At 38.5% G+C, this 16,027-nt stretch overlaps 1 protein-coding gene across 1 annotated transcript in view; it reads left to right on the top strand.

Moving 5' to 3' along the window:
- Positions 1-1,712: 1,712 nt before the first annotated feature.
- LOC140356312 (low-density lipoprotein receptor-related protein 8-like) overlaps positions 1,713-16,027 on the top strand; it is a 61,543-nt gene continuing 47,228 nt past the window's right edge. The window contains exons 1-2 of the mRNA XM_072441176.1: positions 1,713-1,861; positions 2,439-2,555. Coding sequence (XP_072297277.1) covers positions 1,795-1,861; positions 2,439-2,555 — 184 coding nt within the window. The 5' untranslated portion in view covers positions 1,713-1,794. The remainder of the gene's footprint in view (positions 1,862-2,438; positions 2,556-16,027) is intronic.

The raw sequence follows: 16,027 nt of genomic DNA, 5'->3' as shown, positions 1-16,027 counted from the left end.
CTTACTTATCTCCATTAAAATGACTGATCATGGCATCAGCGCTGGTCGTGGCCTATATTTGAACAGCAGCCTTGTTTGTTCTGCCTCTAAGCCACAGGCCCTGTGAATAATATCATACCGATGCACTTTTATCAGTCATGGCAGAAGGTAGCATTTGGGTTGTAACAAAGCAATAATCGGGTTAGGTATAAAGAGGTCTTCTTCTATTGCTCCTGCCACTGAGGAGCTGAGTAACCTTACCATCATTTGCATATAGATGAGTAACATTGTATTATTGCTGAGGGCTGTATTAAAAAGAGTCTGTTTAACAAGATTAGGAACAAGAGACCTGAGAAAGTGAAACATGCAGAGGCGAGACACTAGGCAACAAAAGCCAACTCTCATATGTTCATTTTCATTGGAATGTTAAAACGTTTTATTTGCTTTACTCATCTGATCACACTCCAAGTGTTACTCACTATACTGTATGCTATGCATGGTACTCCATATGGTTTACTATATAATTTGACTGTCAATTAATACTATTATTTTCATGTTTGAATAATAGGCCTATTGATGTTCAAAATTCTGCAAAATGTTCTTAAGGATAGAATATCTTTAATGGTGGATGTAGGACTCCAGCGATGGAGATTATTAATAGATATGGAGTGTCCTTATGGCTGCAGTGAAAAAAGCAGTGACAAAAAAATGAATGAATGAACTAGTCCAGCTGCCAATAACTGGACTGAGATAATGTTGGAAATTTATAAAATGGAAAAACTGACTTTTACTTTGAACTTAAACATGGACACCACCCCATAATATAATAGATCCATGATGGACACTGGATATAGATGTATCAATCATACATCTGTATGGTAGCCTAGCGGTTAGCGCTATGATTATTGTCGCGAGGCCTCTCTGTGTGGAGTTTGCATGCTCTTCCTGTGTCCGGGTAGCTATAAAATTAAGTTTTATATATAAAACTTAATATAAAAAAATGCAACATTTTTATTCAAATATCTTAAAATCCGACACCATTTCCAGTGCCCCATGATAGTGCTTGCAGGCTCCCTGTACCCCAGGTTGTAAAACTGTGGCTTTCATGTTTTTAAGGGCTTTTCAATTTCAGTCAGCTTAAAGGCACAATGGACGATTTTTCTGCGATTTGAGACGTGCGTTTGTTTATTAGCGCAACGGATCGCATCTCTCGTCTCCCGTAGATTTCTGTCCACTTCTGCGTCAGCTCGAACTGTCTTTCTCCGTCTTCATTTTGTCCCGTACACTGAGGGAACTATATTATGATAGATCCATGTGCTTAGACACGCGGAAACGTGGGGACGAGCCACACGCGGCTGCAGGTGAGCGGTAGGTGCGTTTTATGATTGATACGTGGCAGGACTAATCGGCAGTCCACGCCACGAGGAAATAAGACTTAGATTTGTGCCAAAAAAATCGTCCATTCAACCTTTAATATGGAATGTTGAACGCATCGGTGTGAAAAAGCCTAAGCAATATGGTTTTAATGTTTCCCATTAAAAAAGTGTGAAACCTAAACATGAAGTCATTCATTACTTTCCACTGAACATTAAGAGAGCATCCACACAAAAAAACAACAACTTTGATTTATTTCTTGCCCCACCCACTTTCTACTCCGTCACGCGTGTTCCAGCCAATCGGGAGGCGCAGAGCCGGATGGGGGCGGTGCGCCGCGCGGCGGAGCGGAGCCTGGCGTCGCAGCGCTACAACAAGAAGAGCTCTGCTGTCGGGCTTTTGTTCAGTGGATGTGAATGAGCTCCATCACCTGCTCCAGAGATGTGGACGGATATACGGACACTGTTACTTTTGCACTCGCTATTCCTGCGGCTTTATCTCACCGGAGGTTAGTGCGCAAACGTTTCTAAATCGATCTTTCGTAGTGAATCAAACGTGAACATGTTCGTCCAGCTTGTTAATGAGCTGTGCAATTGGACGCGCGTCTGTTACTCAGTCCTTGTGTTTCTCCCATCATAAAAAAGAAGAACAAGAAAGGAACATATTTGCTTGTATTTATTATAACTAATTCCAATGTGTGATGTATATCTGGAGCAGGTGGACGTGCGTCAAATCACGTGATTATTTTACAATTAGAAATCAGTGGAGTGTTGAGTGTTTTCTGATAGTGAGCATCCCTTAGCCCACCGCACCAGAGCTAGTAGCATGCCTTGTACTCTCCCCTCTGCTCAGCAATTGTCTCTTTCTCTTAGTTTAATAATAGCTTGTGAAAAGATAATAAGTGTGAGAAACCTGGCCCTGACGCTCTGTGCTCCAAATCCAATTGACCTCAATGAATGCTGAATATCAATTAGGCATTCATTTGCAAATTTGTACCAACACAGCCCGCCTACAGTATCTCAATTTAAATAAACCTTTGCACAGTCTTGCACATGTTTCAGTGTTTGTGCTTTTCTTTTTCCTAGCAACGGATGAGTGTGAAGATGGACAGTTCCAGTGCAGTAACCAAAGGTGTATACCGACCCTCTGGAGGTGTGACGATGATGACGACTGCTCAGACAATAGTGATGAAGAAAACTGCCGTAAGTTAATCACCCACGCATTCAGCACAATCAGGCTTTAAATGCTAGACCCGAATCGCTAGAAGAGCATATTTAATGACAAATCCAACAACTGACTTGGAACTGAAGCCTATTCGTTTTCATTGTATTTATAATCAGCTCTTAAGTGAAAATAATCATAATAATCATTATCTATTGAAGTGAGTGGAGCATAGACTGAACACAGGCTGAGGCATACAAAGGCCACTGAATACACAGGCATTTATGAAAGAACTGTATCGAGGCATGGCTTAGTCTCATTTATAATTAAGGGACCAACAGGCAAAACACATGTGTTCTCTGAACTCACTGTGTTTCTTGTAAAGCTTGTGACTGTTTTTGTTGTTGTTGCATTTGTTCGCTGACAATAGGGATATTATATTTTTGGCAAACTTGAACTTACTTTCTCCGATCATGCTCATATTTTCCACAGGTCTTGAATTTGTGTTTTGTGAGTAAATAATAGAATCTTCTTCCCTTTTTGACTGCGAGCCAGTGGCCTATATATCGTATTTGGAGATGCTGAATCTAGTGAAGTTGTGCCAACACAGTGCGTGTGCATGGCCTGGCAGATTCCTTTGTGTCTGCTTTAATTGTGGCTCCGGAGAAATTCCTGCACCTCCTTCAGACAGTGTACTGCTATATACACTGTACTGTGAAAAACATAGCTCTTGTTTGTCTCAGTCCCCTGCTGTGTCCCCTGCATGTACTGTATATATACTTATAAATGTTCCACTGTGGATGTCTTGGTCTTAGACTGTACATGTTTCAGTTCAGAGCAGGATGTTCCCTCAGGCATGGCCAAGAAAAGCAGGTCACTTGGAGTATTGTCATTCTCAATAATTGATGTGTCATATAATTCATCCATGCAGCCAACACAATTATTATTTGGCTGTATATTTTCAGCAATGTAATGGAATAAAAGTACATTGGGTTTCAGATGACATTACAGCATTGTATTTGTATATACTTCTTTTTAATATCAACATTTGGTTTTCTCCTAAAAGACAGATGATGTGAAATGTTAATATGAATAGTGCGACATCCATCCATCGCATGTTCTGTTTTTCAGTATGATATATGAATACAGGAAGACTGAATTACTTTGTCGTGCAGCCCTGTTTGTCTCTGTTTTAAAGCTCAATCATGTCCTCAAAAAGCTCCTGCCACTCACTACTGACAGTTCAAACATTATATTATCTTCCTACTTCGAATATATATTCCATCTTGCTGTATGAGCATAAGCCACCAACTGCAGTGAGTGTGCAACAGAGCATGGTTATGAGATTTGCTGACGGGACTAAACATTTTCTGCAGCCCGTGTTTTCGTGACAGCAGTCTCACCTTGTGTCTAAACTGAGCATGTACCGTTGTTGACCCTGGACAAACTGCTAGTGCCTATGGAAATGTAATAAATGGGTATGCTGTATGCTCTTTCCATCATCGCGGTGAAGTCCCATCCCCCCGGCCCTCCTCCAGACTGCACCCTCCTCCCCCTCAGTCACACCGGGCTCCCCACTGACCGCTGGTCTGCTCACTGCTTCTGTAGAGGCACACCATTTTTATATCATGTGTATTACCAGGCACATCTTTACAGCTACCACTTTTGTTTATGATTTAATACTGCCTGTGCACATAAGAAATTATATAGGTGTACAAAATATGTATGTAATAAGTACCGGTATACAGTATCAAAACATGAGAGGGTCTCCTGAAAATGTTAATCAATCCATATTTTTGTGAATGTGCTAAAACGTGCTTGTGAATACCGTTTATTTTAAGGTCTAAACACTGTCAATCTCCTGAACGTGTTGTTAATTTGATCTGTGCTGGTAACTACACATTAATTGTTTGCCCTTCATGTAAATCTCCATAAATCTTTTATTATTAATATTTTATTTGTTTTCCCGAACTTTTCTCCATTCACTGTAAAAACTCCAATGTGCTGGTTCACATTCTTCATTTCAGGCTTGTGTTTTCCTGGCAGCCGAGGCACAGATTAGAGCAAGGTGTCACAGCCCGGCTCGGCACTATTCTTTTCATCTTCACCTCTGATAAAGATCTGTTTCATCTGATCTCCATGAATTTTACATGCCAACATGCCCCGTAAAGCTCACAGTCAGCAGCACAGTGCTCCTTCCCCCTTCGAGAGCCTGTACCTAAACTCCTTTACCTTTGTGACACGGTGGCACGTCTTTTCAATCGAGACACGTGGATTCTTTATTATTGCAGTGACTAGAGCCCTGTCAGTGCACAAAGCCTTTACATCTTCTGGAGAGACACTACAAGACCCACGTATACACACGGTGTGGAGCTGTGTTTCAAAGCAGACAATACGGTTTCACAACACATTCAAATTTATTATAAAAAAAATGAATACTTTGAGACTGAATCTGAAATGATCTCAGTAACAGTTATTGATGCACATTTCCTTAAGGAGTATATGGTTTGATTGATTTATGATAGGTAAACAATTATTGATTAACTGTTAACCACCAGATTGATATCATTGCACGTTACATTTGAAATGAAAAAGAACTGTATAAACATAATGGTTGGTATTTTTTTAATCATAGGTCACTATGTTGTGTTTTGGGATGAGAAGAGCTGTGCGAGTGCTTTGCTGTGTGAAAAAGTTGCTCTTTAGATCTTACCCAGAAGCGACTCTATCCAGTGCAAAATGGCACCCCCGAATAAACATGCAGGTTTATTTATATTTTAGTAGTTTAATATGTCATTTGACCTATTCCACAATAATATACTGTTTATCAGTTAAAATTAGATTATATATGGCAAAATGTTGTTGTTTTTTCCAATTTCATGTGTTTAAGAACATCAGAGAGTAACTGAAGACTATTATTTCCCTTTATCATCATACATCAGTGTAATTTTTGTTGACATACAATTTAAACAGAACTCACTCCACGCTCCACTCTCCAGTCTCCATATATCTGTAAAAGCATTTTTTTTTATGACATCCATCATTAAACGGGAGAGAGCAGAGAGTCCTCCTCAGCTTATGGAGCAGACTTGTTCCAATGACAGGCCTGTTTTCTTGACGTGGACACGGAGAAGGCTTCAACACAGAAAATTGGAGCTTGTAGATAATCTGGGCCAACAAAAAAGTGTGATAAAAGTGAGTGAAGTTGAAGAAACCGGGGGAAATAAATCATTGTTACCTAAAGGGGGAGACTGGGAGGCTGTTTATGTTGCTATCAAATTCTTTGGTAATCTGCACACTTGTTGACGCTGTGCACACACATAGAGGAAAGATTATGTCTTTATCGCTTCACGCAATGAGGCATGTCTCCTTTTGGGTTCAGTAGTCAATTTATGTTCCCACAGCGTTGTGATAAAGCACGACAAATTCACATCCATAGCCTGAGTAAAGCAATTTTTGGGGACGTTTGGTGGATTTCCAAGTAGCTTTTGAGCATTTTGGGTGTATTTAAGTGTATTTATTATTTGTTGTATGTGTTGTATTTGTCCTGCTGCCCTGTGTTTGTCCCTATCAAAGTTAGTCCACCCGTGTCATTATTAGGAAGTCTGCACCTCCAATAGAGCTATAATGGCGGATTATTGAGCGTGTTTAGTGAAGATGCGAAGCGGAGCCAGAAACAGATAAGGGGGAGGGGAGGATCAGGATTAGTGAAACTCATCCAGTACGCCTGCACATTTCACGTAAACCCACTTAAAAGCTAGTGTTTCATTGTGTTCTGTAGCGCACATGCATTTAATCACGGCAGTAAATATTTAACTGATGTAGTTGTGGATATTGATCAAATTATGTCATGTCTGTGTCCTGTTTATCATGAGTCACGACGATCTTAGGGCATATGGGTCACGATGAACTTTCTGTGTATTTTCTGATTATCTGTGGACTAGTCTAAACAATCTTGAAAGCGGACGTCATATCAACGTCAGGCCATTTTATCAGACCCAAGCAACAGCTTTATAAAACACAGCTAATTCTTGTGACGGGTCGAATCTCAGCTGCAAGACGAACAACACGCTACTGTTTTGCCTGTTTTTCCATGTTTTCATCAAATAAAGAACTTGAGAACGATCTTCGCCCCTCGCAGTCTGTTATAGACTAAACTTCGACATGGTCTAACACCTGTTTGTTGGTGTTGATTTGTTGGTTTAGTCACAAAGTTGTTGCTAAAAGATATATTGAGTTTGAGCTAATAACTGGAATAGACTAATACAGATTTTTTAAAATTTACAATCAATTGGATTAAGACGATATTAATTCCATCCACAATGAGTCAGTAAAATGTAAAGTAGTGTGGATTTTTATCATGCTGTGATGCTCTCTTTGGCTCAATGTACCGAGCATTTACACCAGAGCTGGTTCAGGTTCCCATAGTGCACTTTGTCTTTAGGGCTGAGCCATATGACAACAGTGTTATTAAGATTTTTTTTCCCTGTCACATCGATACATTTTCAATTATATTTAATTTTGTCTTATAAAATACAATACCATGGCTTTGAATATGAAAGCCATGGTTTCGATGGCGATGGTTTAGATCACAGCAGCCATTTTGTGTGGGAAGTGAGCTAGAAAGTATCGTATTTATCATCTATCACTACTCAAAGACAGCCCGTGCCAGGATCATCCATAAGGCCAAGAAAACCCAAGGCCAATATGTATAATGTGGAATATATTTCAATAGCAGAATGCATATTTGATAATACAATGGTAATACAAGGCCGTGTGCAATTTGTGTTAGATCCTTTGATTTTCTGCAAATTGACTATTAGATATTAGATGTGATATCATATGCCTTTTTACATTTTCAATTATTTGTTCATTATGACAAGCCTAGAGATGGGCAATAATATATCGAGACTTTTTGTGATTTTTAATATAGACTTTTATAGTTAAAAAAAGGATAAATAGTAGTTTAATTAAAAAAGTTAAGTGTGTATGGTGATATTTCTTCATTTTTTGTATTTGTATGATACTTCAACCATAACTAATATGTTTATAGACATCTTGACACATTTCTCTTGGACTGACTTATTTGTATGACTATTTTACTCAAAAAACATTGAGACATTCATTTTTGTCAGTATCCTCCAGCCCTCGACAGACCTACATCCCTTGAAATATTATTGCAAGTGGAAGGGCATCCAACATAATAAGAGCCAAAACAACATTTGACTTCCCGTGCCAAGCATTAAAATAACAAATGCATTAAAGCTGCTGGATTGTAGGATAGAGTTGACAAACACAAAAGGACAACATTGTTTTGATCTATATTAAAACTAGAATAAGACCACATGATAATTAAATAAACTACTATTATTAAAGAGTAGTGTAGGACTTATACAGCAGAAACATGATGAGCTTTGTAATAGAGGAAAAGAGACCCAAAAAGTTGATGTGCGGGAGAGTGCAGACAATAGATCTGCTGGCTGTTCAAGAACGTCTTCACCTCTCTCTGTTAACATTAAGCAGTAGAAGTATCGTTGGAAGTAGCATGATAATAACGCTGATGGAAAATCAAGTAGGACGGGCAGCGAACTGGCAGATGGACTCCTGAACTCTTGTGCTTTGGGCAGGCAAATTAAGATCAAAGCTATAGTTGCTAAGCTTTGCCTGGAGATAGGAATTCAGTTTTAAAACATCACTATGACACACACACACACACACCACACACCACACACCACACACCACACACCACACACCACACACCACACACCACACACACACTGTAAATCTCCACTATCATACACAGAGGCAGAATACAGCGGTGGATGCAATACCAATGAAGCTGCTCTGTTTTATTGGGTTAGGGGAGCGGTGATGTAATGAGTTGTGACACAGATCAGCAGACAACCCCGTGGAGAGATGAGGGTCCGCACAGTGATGGAGGGGCAGGTGCATGTGGGCAATGGGAAAAGAAGATGAAGAGTGCTGCAGTGGCATTGATTTTTGAGGCTCTGTTTTGCCCTGTTATTGTTGAGATGCAGATTAAATCGTGTAACAGGCACAGACAGACACACAGACAGACTCACATTATCTATTGAGCCACAATTTCAGAAATGGTAACAATTGCAGTGTCTCCATGACGATACTCAGCCAATATTTTGACAAAGCATCAGGAATGTGCTAAACGTGCTTGTAAATCTCTTGAGGTTGAGGTTCAAGTATCACTCAGAATGTGAATGGACCATAAAATGAACAAACAATGGACAGAAATATCACGTTATACTTGTTTGTTAAGACCTTTCTGACTCTTTTTGAAGTATTTTTTATACTTTTATTGATGGACATTATACTCACATTCTAATTTTGCATATCTCCAAAACAACAGTTGTAATATTGTTATGTTTAAATATATATCTCTCACCTTTATGTAGGAGTTGTATCAAAGCAGCATAAGGAGTATTAAGGCTGGAGTCAACTAAACAAATTTTTATTCAACCAAAGATATTCCTTGTGCATAAATTACTTGACTAAAAAGAGGCGGGGCGTAGTACTGGAAAAACCTCTGTAAATGTTTAGGATGTAAAAAATACTTAGAAGTACAAAGAAGGAAACAGTATTTTTAAGTGAAAAGGCAAATTAAACTGTCATTCCAGAAACCCCGCTAACTCACTCCACGCTTTCTCCTTCTGCTGCTGTCCAGATAAATCTTTGAGAAGATAAAATTGGTCCACTGATAAAAAAAAAAATGTCAATGGAGATACCATCGACCAATTAATCAGCTAAATGACGATGAGGCGAACAGCCCAAAGTATTAAGCCTGAGCTTGGACCTGTATTATTAGTGATGGATGAAATAGTCAAATATGCAGTATCAGGGAATGAAAAAAAGCCTTTTTTTACTCTGTATTTTAACACATTTGCTATGCAGGCTCATTGCCAAAATAGAGAATGTAAAATAATGTGTGTAGATTGTGTGGACACATCAGCTGTTGTCAGAACACCTGGAGCATGTGCTGTGCTCATGAACTGATTACTACACAATTTCAAGGGAAAATTATTTAGCCCAAACTCCCTGTGTCACTTCTTCATATCCATGCAATCCTTTACAATTGTGAATCTATTTCATATATCATTCTGCTCAAATTATGCAGTGGAAGAGAATAAAATACTCTATACTATTCTGTGTTAAAGTGAACGCTACAAGATCTTGACTTTGTAGTGCAAGCTTGCGTTTGTTCTCGGCCAAGTCCTTATAAAACTGCAGAAATGGTGCATATAATATAAAAAATCTGAAAAGGATTCAGCTGAGGCTCGGATATTGTCTTAAAAAGCTCAGTCTTCTTAGGTAACAGTATATCATTTAAGCATATTTAAATGTATTAACATTTTGTGATATTGTAGATTCAAAAGGGCAAAAATGTGAGCCAGTTTCACACAGGTTAGAAAAAAAGCAAATGAGGGACTTATTTCATTTAAGTGAAGCCAAGTGCAGAGTTACATCTTTGTGAAGCAAATGTAGCGTGTTGTAATGGAAACATCTGAGACGTGTTTGCATGAGAGAATCTGCAGCTAAGAGCACACACAAGTCACCTTCAGCTCTTTTACTGGAAACCTTGCACCCATTTGTATAGAGTTAGAGGTATAGTTTAAGCCTTTTACCCCTTTCCAGAAGAGAAGTACAGTTGTCATTAAATCCTAAGGTAACTCCTAAATGTTATATATTATAATTGTATTGTTATTACAGATTTAACATTATAACTGTTAATAACTGTTGTACTTCTGCATTTTGTAGATTTGTGATGCAGTGCAATAAAGAGCCACGGGACACAGTAGAACTTTTTGGAGACGCTTTCCGTTAAATCCGGTTCACAATAATAGGAATAAGAATCAACATTTGGTGCTATTTATCAATCCAGCCCAAACTCTTCCCAAATGTGATTTACAAAAAGGAAGAGGAAGTCGCCACCCTCGAAATGCACAATGGCCACATGAAGAAGAATTAAAATGACCAAAGAAGTGGCTGGAGGACGAAGACAGCACAGTGAATCAAACAGCAGCTATGAACAAAACAAAAGGACAATTTTGTGTAATTATACTACAATAAATGAACCTGTTACATGTAGATTTGCCCTTTATCCAACCAGATCTATCTGTGTTTTCCTTGTAGTTTGAAATGCTATTACCTATTTTACTTGTGACTGGGGCTTAGGGTTGTCAAAAATCATTATCTCGATACTAATTTTGACTGAAACTAGGGACAAAACTAGATTCAGTATCAATACTGAAAAAAGTCTTTCCAATAGTTTTTTGAATGGTCTGGGTAGCATAAGATCACATTATGAAAAAGAAACTATATTTTTTATCATAAAAAAAATTGGTTTTACCGGTCTCAAAATCAGTATTAAAGGTGGAATGGACGATTTTTTTTCAGCAAATTTTTTATCATATTTCCTCGTGGCGGGGATAAATCATTTGTCCTGCCATGTATCAATCATAAAACGCACCTATCGCTCACCTGCAGCCGCGTGCGGTTCGTCCCCACGGTTCCGCGTGCCTAAGCGCATGGATCTATCATAATATAGTTCGCTCAGTGTACGGGGCAAAATGAAGACGGAGAAAGACTGTTCGAGCTGACGCAGAAGTCGACAGAAATCTACTGGAGACGAGAGATGCGATGTGATCCGTTGCGCGAATAAACAAACGCACGTGTGTGTTGTATCAGTCCGCACGGGGGAGTGCGCATGCGCACTTCCGCCTGCGTTCTCAAATTGCGCCTTTAAGTGTCAAGCTTTTTCCTCAGTATCAAAATCTAGTTTGAACAACAGTAACTTAAGCTTTTTGCTTCTACTTTATTCTATTCCTACTTTTATAAGCTGTTTTGTATTCTTGAACAGGACTTAACCAACATGACACGCTTTCATTCTTGTTGGACTCGACCAGTTGACTATCTAATGCTGTTTTACTTCTATACAGTTTTTGTTTCAACCAATTGACACTTTTACAGTAAAATATGTAAACGACGGCTAATGTACAGTAAATGTTTTCTGCCCACCCACCGTCCCTCCACTACTGTACATTAGATCAGCTCTGGTGGTGGTGAAGACTTTAGTCATGCTCTGAGTAATCCTTCCACTGTGTTACTCTTTGATTGGCCCTGTTCACCAAACCTCACACACACCACACCCACTGCCACACAGCTGTATAACTGTGTATTATCTCGGTCGGACCAAGCACCAGAAGTAGGTTGTGAAATTATGTGGTTTTTACATTATTGGTTAGAAAAACAAGCAGCGTCTGGAACAAAGCAGAAGAACATCTTGATTAACTTTTTCCAGAACAAGATTTTGACCTCTGGGTGTGTTACAGTTAAGCTAATTTGGTCTGCAATGGGAAATATGAAATCCTGCTCTCTGTGCCCCCTGTCACAGTCATATATCTCTTCAGGCCAGTTCGGGTTTTCAGTGAAACCTTCGAGCGCTTTTGTGTTTCAGGGTTAAATTGGGCCGATCTGGAGAAGAAAAGAGCTAATCTTTCAATTCATGCTTTAAAACGTTGGGTCAGTGGAGCGCAGGACGAACTCAACTCAATTCAGTCAATACCATCTGCAAATGCCAATATTTGCAAGATAATTCAAGATTTTTTTAAAGCTATGACCTCATTAATGCACTTGTAAAAAAACACAATAAAACATCTCTGATATATAAATGTATGCATTATTGTGTAAACATACAGACACATTTTTAGCCTAATTTGCTCATTTAGTTCCATTTAATTTCATTATTTTGTTGAAAAAGTCACATCTGATGCACAAACTGGGATAACACAGACACAAAGAGACTGGAGCAGATTAGAAAAAATAACAATGCCAAATATCGGCTGTAATATTGGACCGATATGATATCTGGGAAACCCTAATATCACAAACAACAATATTATCAGCATCATTATATTGACCATCCCTACTTTTAATTTTTTTTTTTTACATTCACACAGCTCTTTCTTTTCTTCATCCAATATACTTGAATTTTATTTCACCATCATTATTACAGTTTATACTTTTGTCATGTAAAAACTGTGAAACATTTGATATGGTTTGGCGTTTGTCCGTCTGAAATACTGTGGCTATCAAAGCGGTCCATTAAACATAATTCATTCCCATGCTTTCTGCATCATGCCATTTCCTAATAATGAGTGATGCTTCTGGTCTTGCAGCCGTAATTACTTTTGACACGTGCCTAATGATTCTTGAGAAAATATCTTTGTCCGCGTCTACAGAGCCACACGGAGCGTCCAAGATAAATTGTGCTGAGATTTTGCTTATTCATTTCAACTTATTTGAAGCATCAACAGTGGAAGATTTCATTTCTCAAGAAAAATTGTGAATTTAATGTCTTGTTTTAAAGCATTTGTTGAACTTGAGGGAGCTGTCTTTGCACTATATCTGAAAGTTCATGTTGTGAATTTGCTGTTGGTGATATTGACAACATTTGACATACTTTTGGGTTATCTCACTGATGATAGGATACTATGACAATCTGTAAGAAATGTGCTAATACCTGCTTGTACAAAAATCAAACATTTGGGGACTAGATTGATCTGAATTTACTCACTGTTGTTGCCTACAAGTCTCACGATTTATTTATACAGCACAAATCTTTTTTTTCCCTTATGATTATATTGTGACTTGAATAATCATGATTAAGGATTCAACCAAACATTTTTCACACCTCTACCAGGATTTATTTTTGGTTGAGGCTCAGGTAAAATTTAATCGACTGTAAAATTACCTACAAAAGTGCTTACTCTCTTGTTTGAAAGATATCTGTGTAAAGTTTATGTAATTTCCTCGTTTAATCAGCTCTTTTATATCATTCATTAATCGTTTTTATGGATGACACGCTTGGTATTCTAATTTTACGACAGACTAATACAACAATTTTCCATTTCCATTCCAGTTCCACCTCTATTAATTAAATATTTTTGTTCGTTATGTATGCTCTGCGATTTGCCCTTGGATTGTGGGTTAGAAACGCATGAAAGAAACGTCTGAATCAAAGTTTCTCTGACTGTGTGAAAAAGACCGTTTTCTGTCTGTATCGAGCTCGGCCCGGATCATTAAAGGTGAAAGCGCGGCTCTGATCGATACGCTGTAGAGGAGGTCTGTGGACCGACGGCGCTGTAATAGGAACATAAACACGTCAGCAATCCAAAACAAAAGCGGCATCACTCTCTGTGTTTCTGAAAGAGGATACTCTGTCGTGCGCCCACAGATCAAAATATGAATGCGCCAAACTCAAACAGGAGCGCAGAAAAGGATGGAAGTATTTGGCAAGGCAAGGCAAGTTTATTTGTAGAGCACATTTCATACACAAGGCGATTCAAAGTGCTTCACACAGCAGGAAAAATGCATTCAAATCACAAAGAAATTACAGAAACAGAAATACAATAAAATTAACTAAATTAAAAATTATCAATCCAACTGATTGTCTAAACTAATAAAATCATTGGCGATCTTCTGTGCAGTTGAGAGATATTTCCTTTTAACTTGAGCAAATGAATGAAGCTGTATTTAAGCCTGTGACTGAATTGTCTTGATCAAGATTCAGTGATTGTTATTTGTTAATGATCAGCTTCAGTCCTTTTAATCGAGAAGTCCACAGCCAATCATATGTCAGCCAACGTTTATGAAGTAAAATTCAGCCTTTGAAGGAACAATCTTTTCTATTTAGGGTCAAATGTAGTCTGTATTCTTTATGTTGAAGACATTGATATTGAAAGTCATTTGTATTTACTTTTAATAAGACAAACATAAAAAATAAAGGACTTGAGGACTACAGAACATCCACATTTTTTTCAGACACAGTTTTACAGTTGTGTGATTAGTTTATTTAACATAAAAAAAAAAAAAAAACATAATTCACAGTGAAAATTTAAACTGGTCCAGGAGAAGTTTTATTTCAGAGTGATATGAGTAATACAACCAGTACGCTTGTAAAGGTCTATATAAGGAGACATAGTGACTTTTTCATTTCTGCAGAGGACAGTATAATTGTTTTTGCTTTCACTGGCCATTCAAATTGTGATTTTGATTATTTTTATCATGATAAACCATGAACCAATACACAGAGAACTCAGTCTATTAAAATGTTAAGAAAAGGCCAAATGAATGCCCAAATCAGTGTCAGAGTTGGGGCGTGAGGCTTAAGTGTTAATCTGATTCTCCTCTGAACTGAAGCGTGTTGGAGCTGTGGGCTGGACTGTGAGTCTGTGAACTTTTTGTTCGAGTGAGGCCCCATCGACATCTACACTGTTATACAGATAATTGTCTTGGTGCTGCTCGACTGCATCAACCTGTTACATTGGCTCTGCAGTTATTGATGCTGCCTTTGTATAATCATTGTCTGCTGATATTGCTTTGTGGGCCCTCAGGTGATATATATTGTTGTTATCATTAGTATTAAGATAAGCTTTTTATATTTTTAATCGTCATATGGCTAGAAGATCCTCAAGTTTTATTCTAGGCTGTGATATGTCATCCCTACAATTTACCACTATGTAATATTATTATTTTCTTGCATAGTTCCATAGCACCACCTGTCCAACAAGATTACTTATACTGTTTATGCATTTCCTGGTCTTTCTAAGATGTCAGCAGGGTAATTTAGGTGCATATTCAGCAGCTCCTACTGTGGACAGGGCTGTGAATGTGACCCTTTCAGTGGATTCGCTAACAGCAGAGGTGGCAGGACTCTTCAAACCCCTGCTGTTAAACCCTCTCCTTCCTGCACTATCATGCGCGGTAATGAGATTCCACAGCCAAAATGCCTTATTTGGCTCCAAGCACAAATTCCTCAATGAAACACATAGTAATTGCCTCAGCTTTCCACAGCTGCGTTCAGACAAATCAAAGACATGCTGCCTTACCTCAGAAAAGTCATCATTGATTTGAAAAACATCATTGATTTGAAAATGCTTGTATACTTGGCAAACCTAATAAGAACAAGCCCTATCAGCTCACAAGCCTGTAGTTGTAATAATGGCTTGTCGTCTCTTCTCCTGCACACCGTGTCCCTTGCTGGCCTCCCGTCGCCTGGGTCTGGGGCGGTGTGCTTTATGTCTCTGTGTGAGTGAGAGAACTCTGTGCTCCAGGTGGATCATTAGAAATGTGCAGGACTTCAGGCTTAAGGATCACCTCTGCACACACAGGCCTGAGAAATACAAGTAGTGTTTGATGCAAGTAATACTGTTGTTACCACAGGACAATAGATGTGGCCAATTGATCAAAATGTAGATAATTGAGCAAAAGGTGATATTTCTGCACTTTTGTGATTAATTTGACAGACATTTCACATTTGTCTGATAATGAAACCTCAATTAAACCAACATATCTGCTGGATTGACATAATATTGTGTGACTATTGTCGGGTTATACTTAAAAAAAAGTGTTAATAGTGTCAATATTGCCCATCCCTTTAGGATAAGATTGGAGAAATGTCTGTTCATTAACTGTGAAGCCA

This window comes from Eucyclogobius newberryi, unplaced genomic scaffold (genome assembly GCF_026437365.1).
Source record: "Eucyclogobius newberryi isolate DKJ021-1_F unplaced genomic scaffold, fEucNew1.0.hap1 SCAF_12, whole genome shotgun sequence".
Lineage (NCBI taxonomy): Eukaryota > Metazoa > Chordata > Actinopteri > Gobiiformes > Gobiidae > Eucyclogobius > Eucyclogobius newberryi.
Note: the sequence above shows the minus strand (reverse complement) of the source record. Positions and strands in the feature narration are given on the sequence as shown.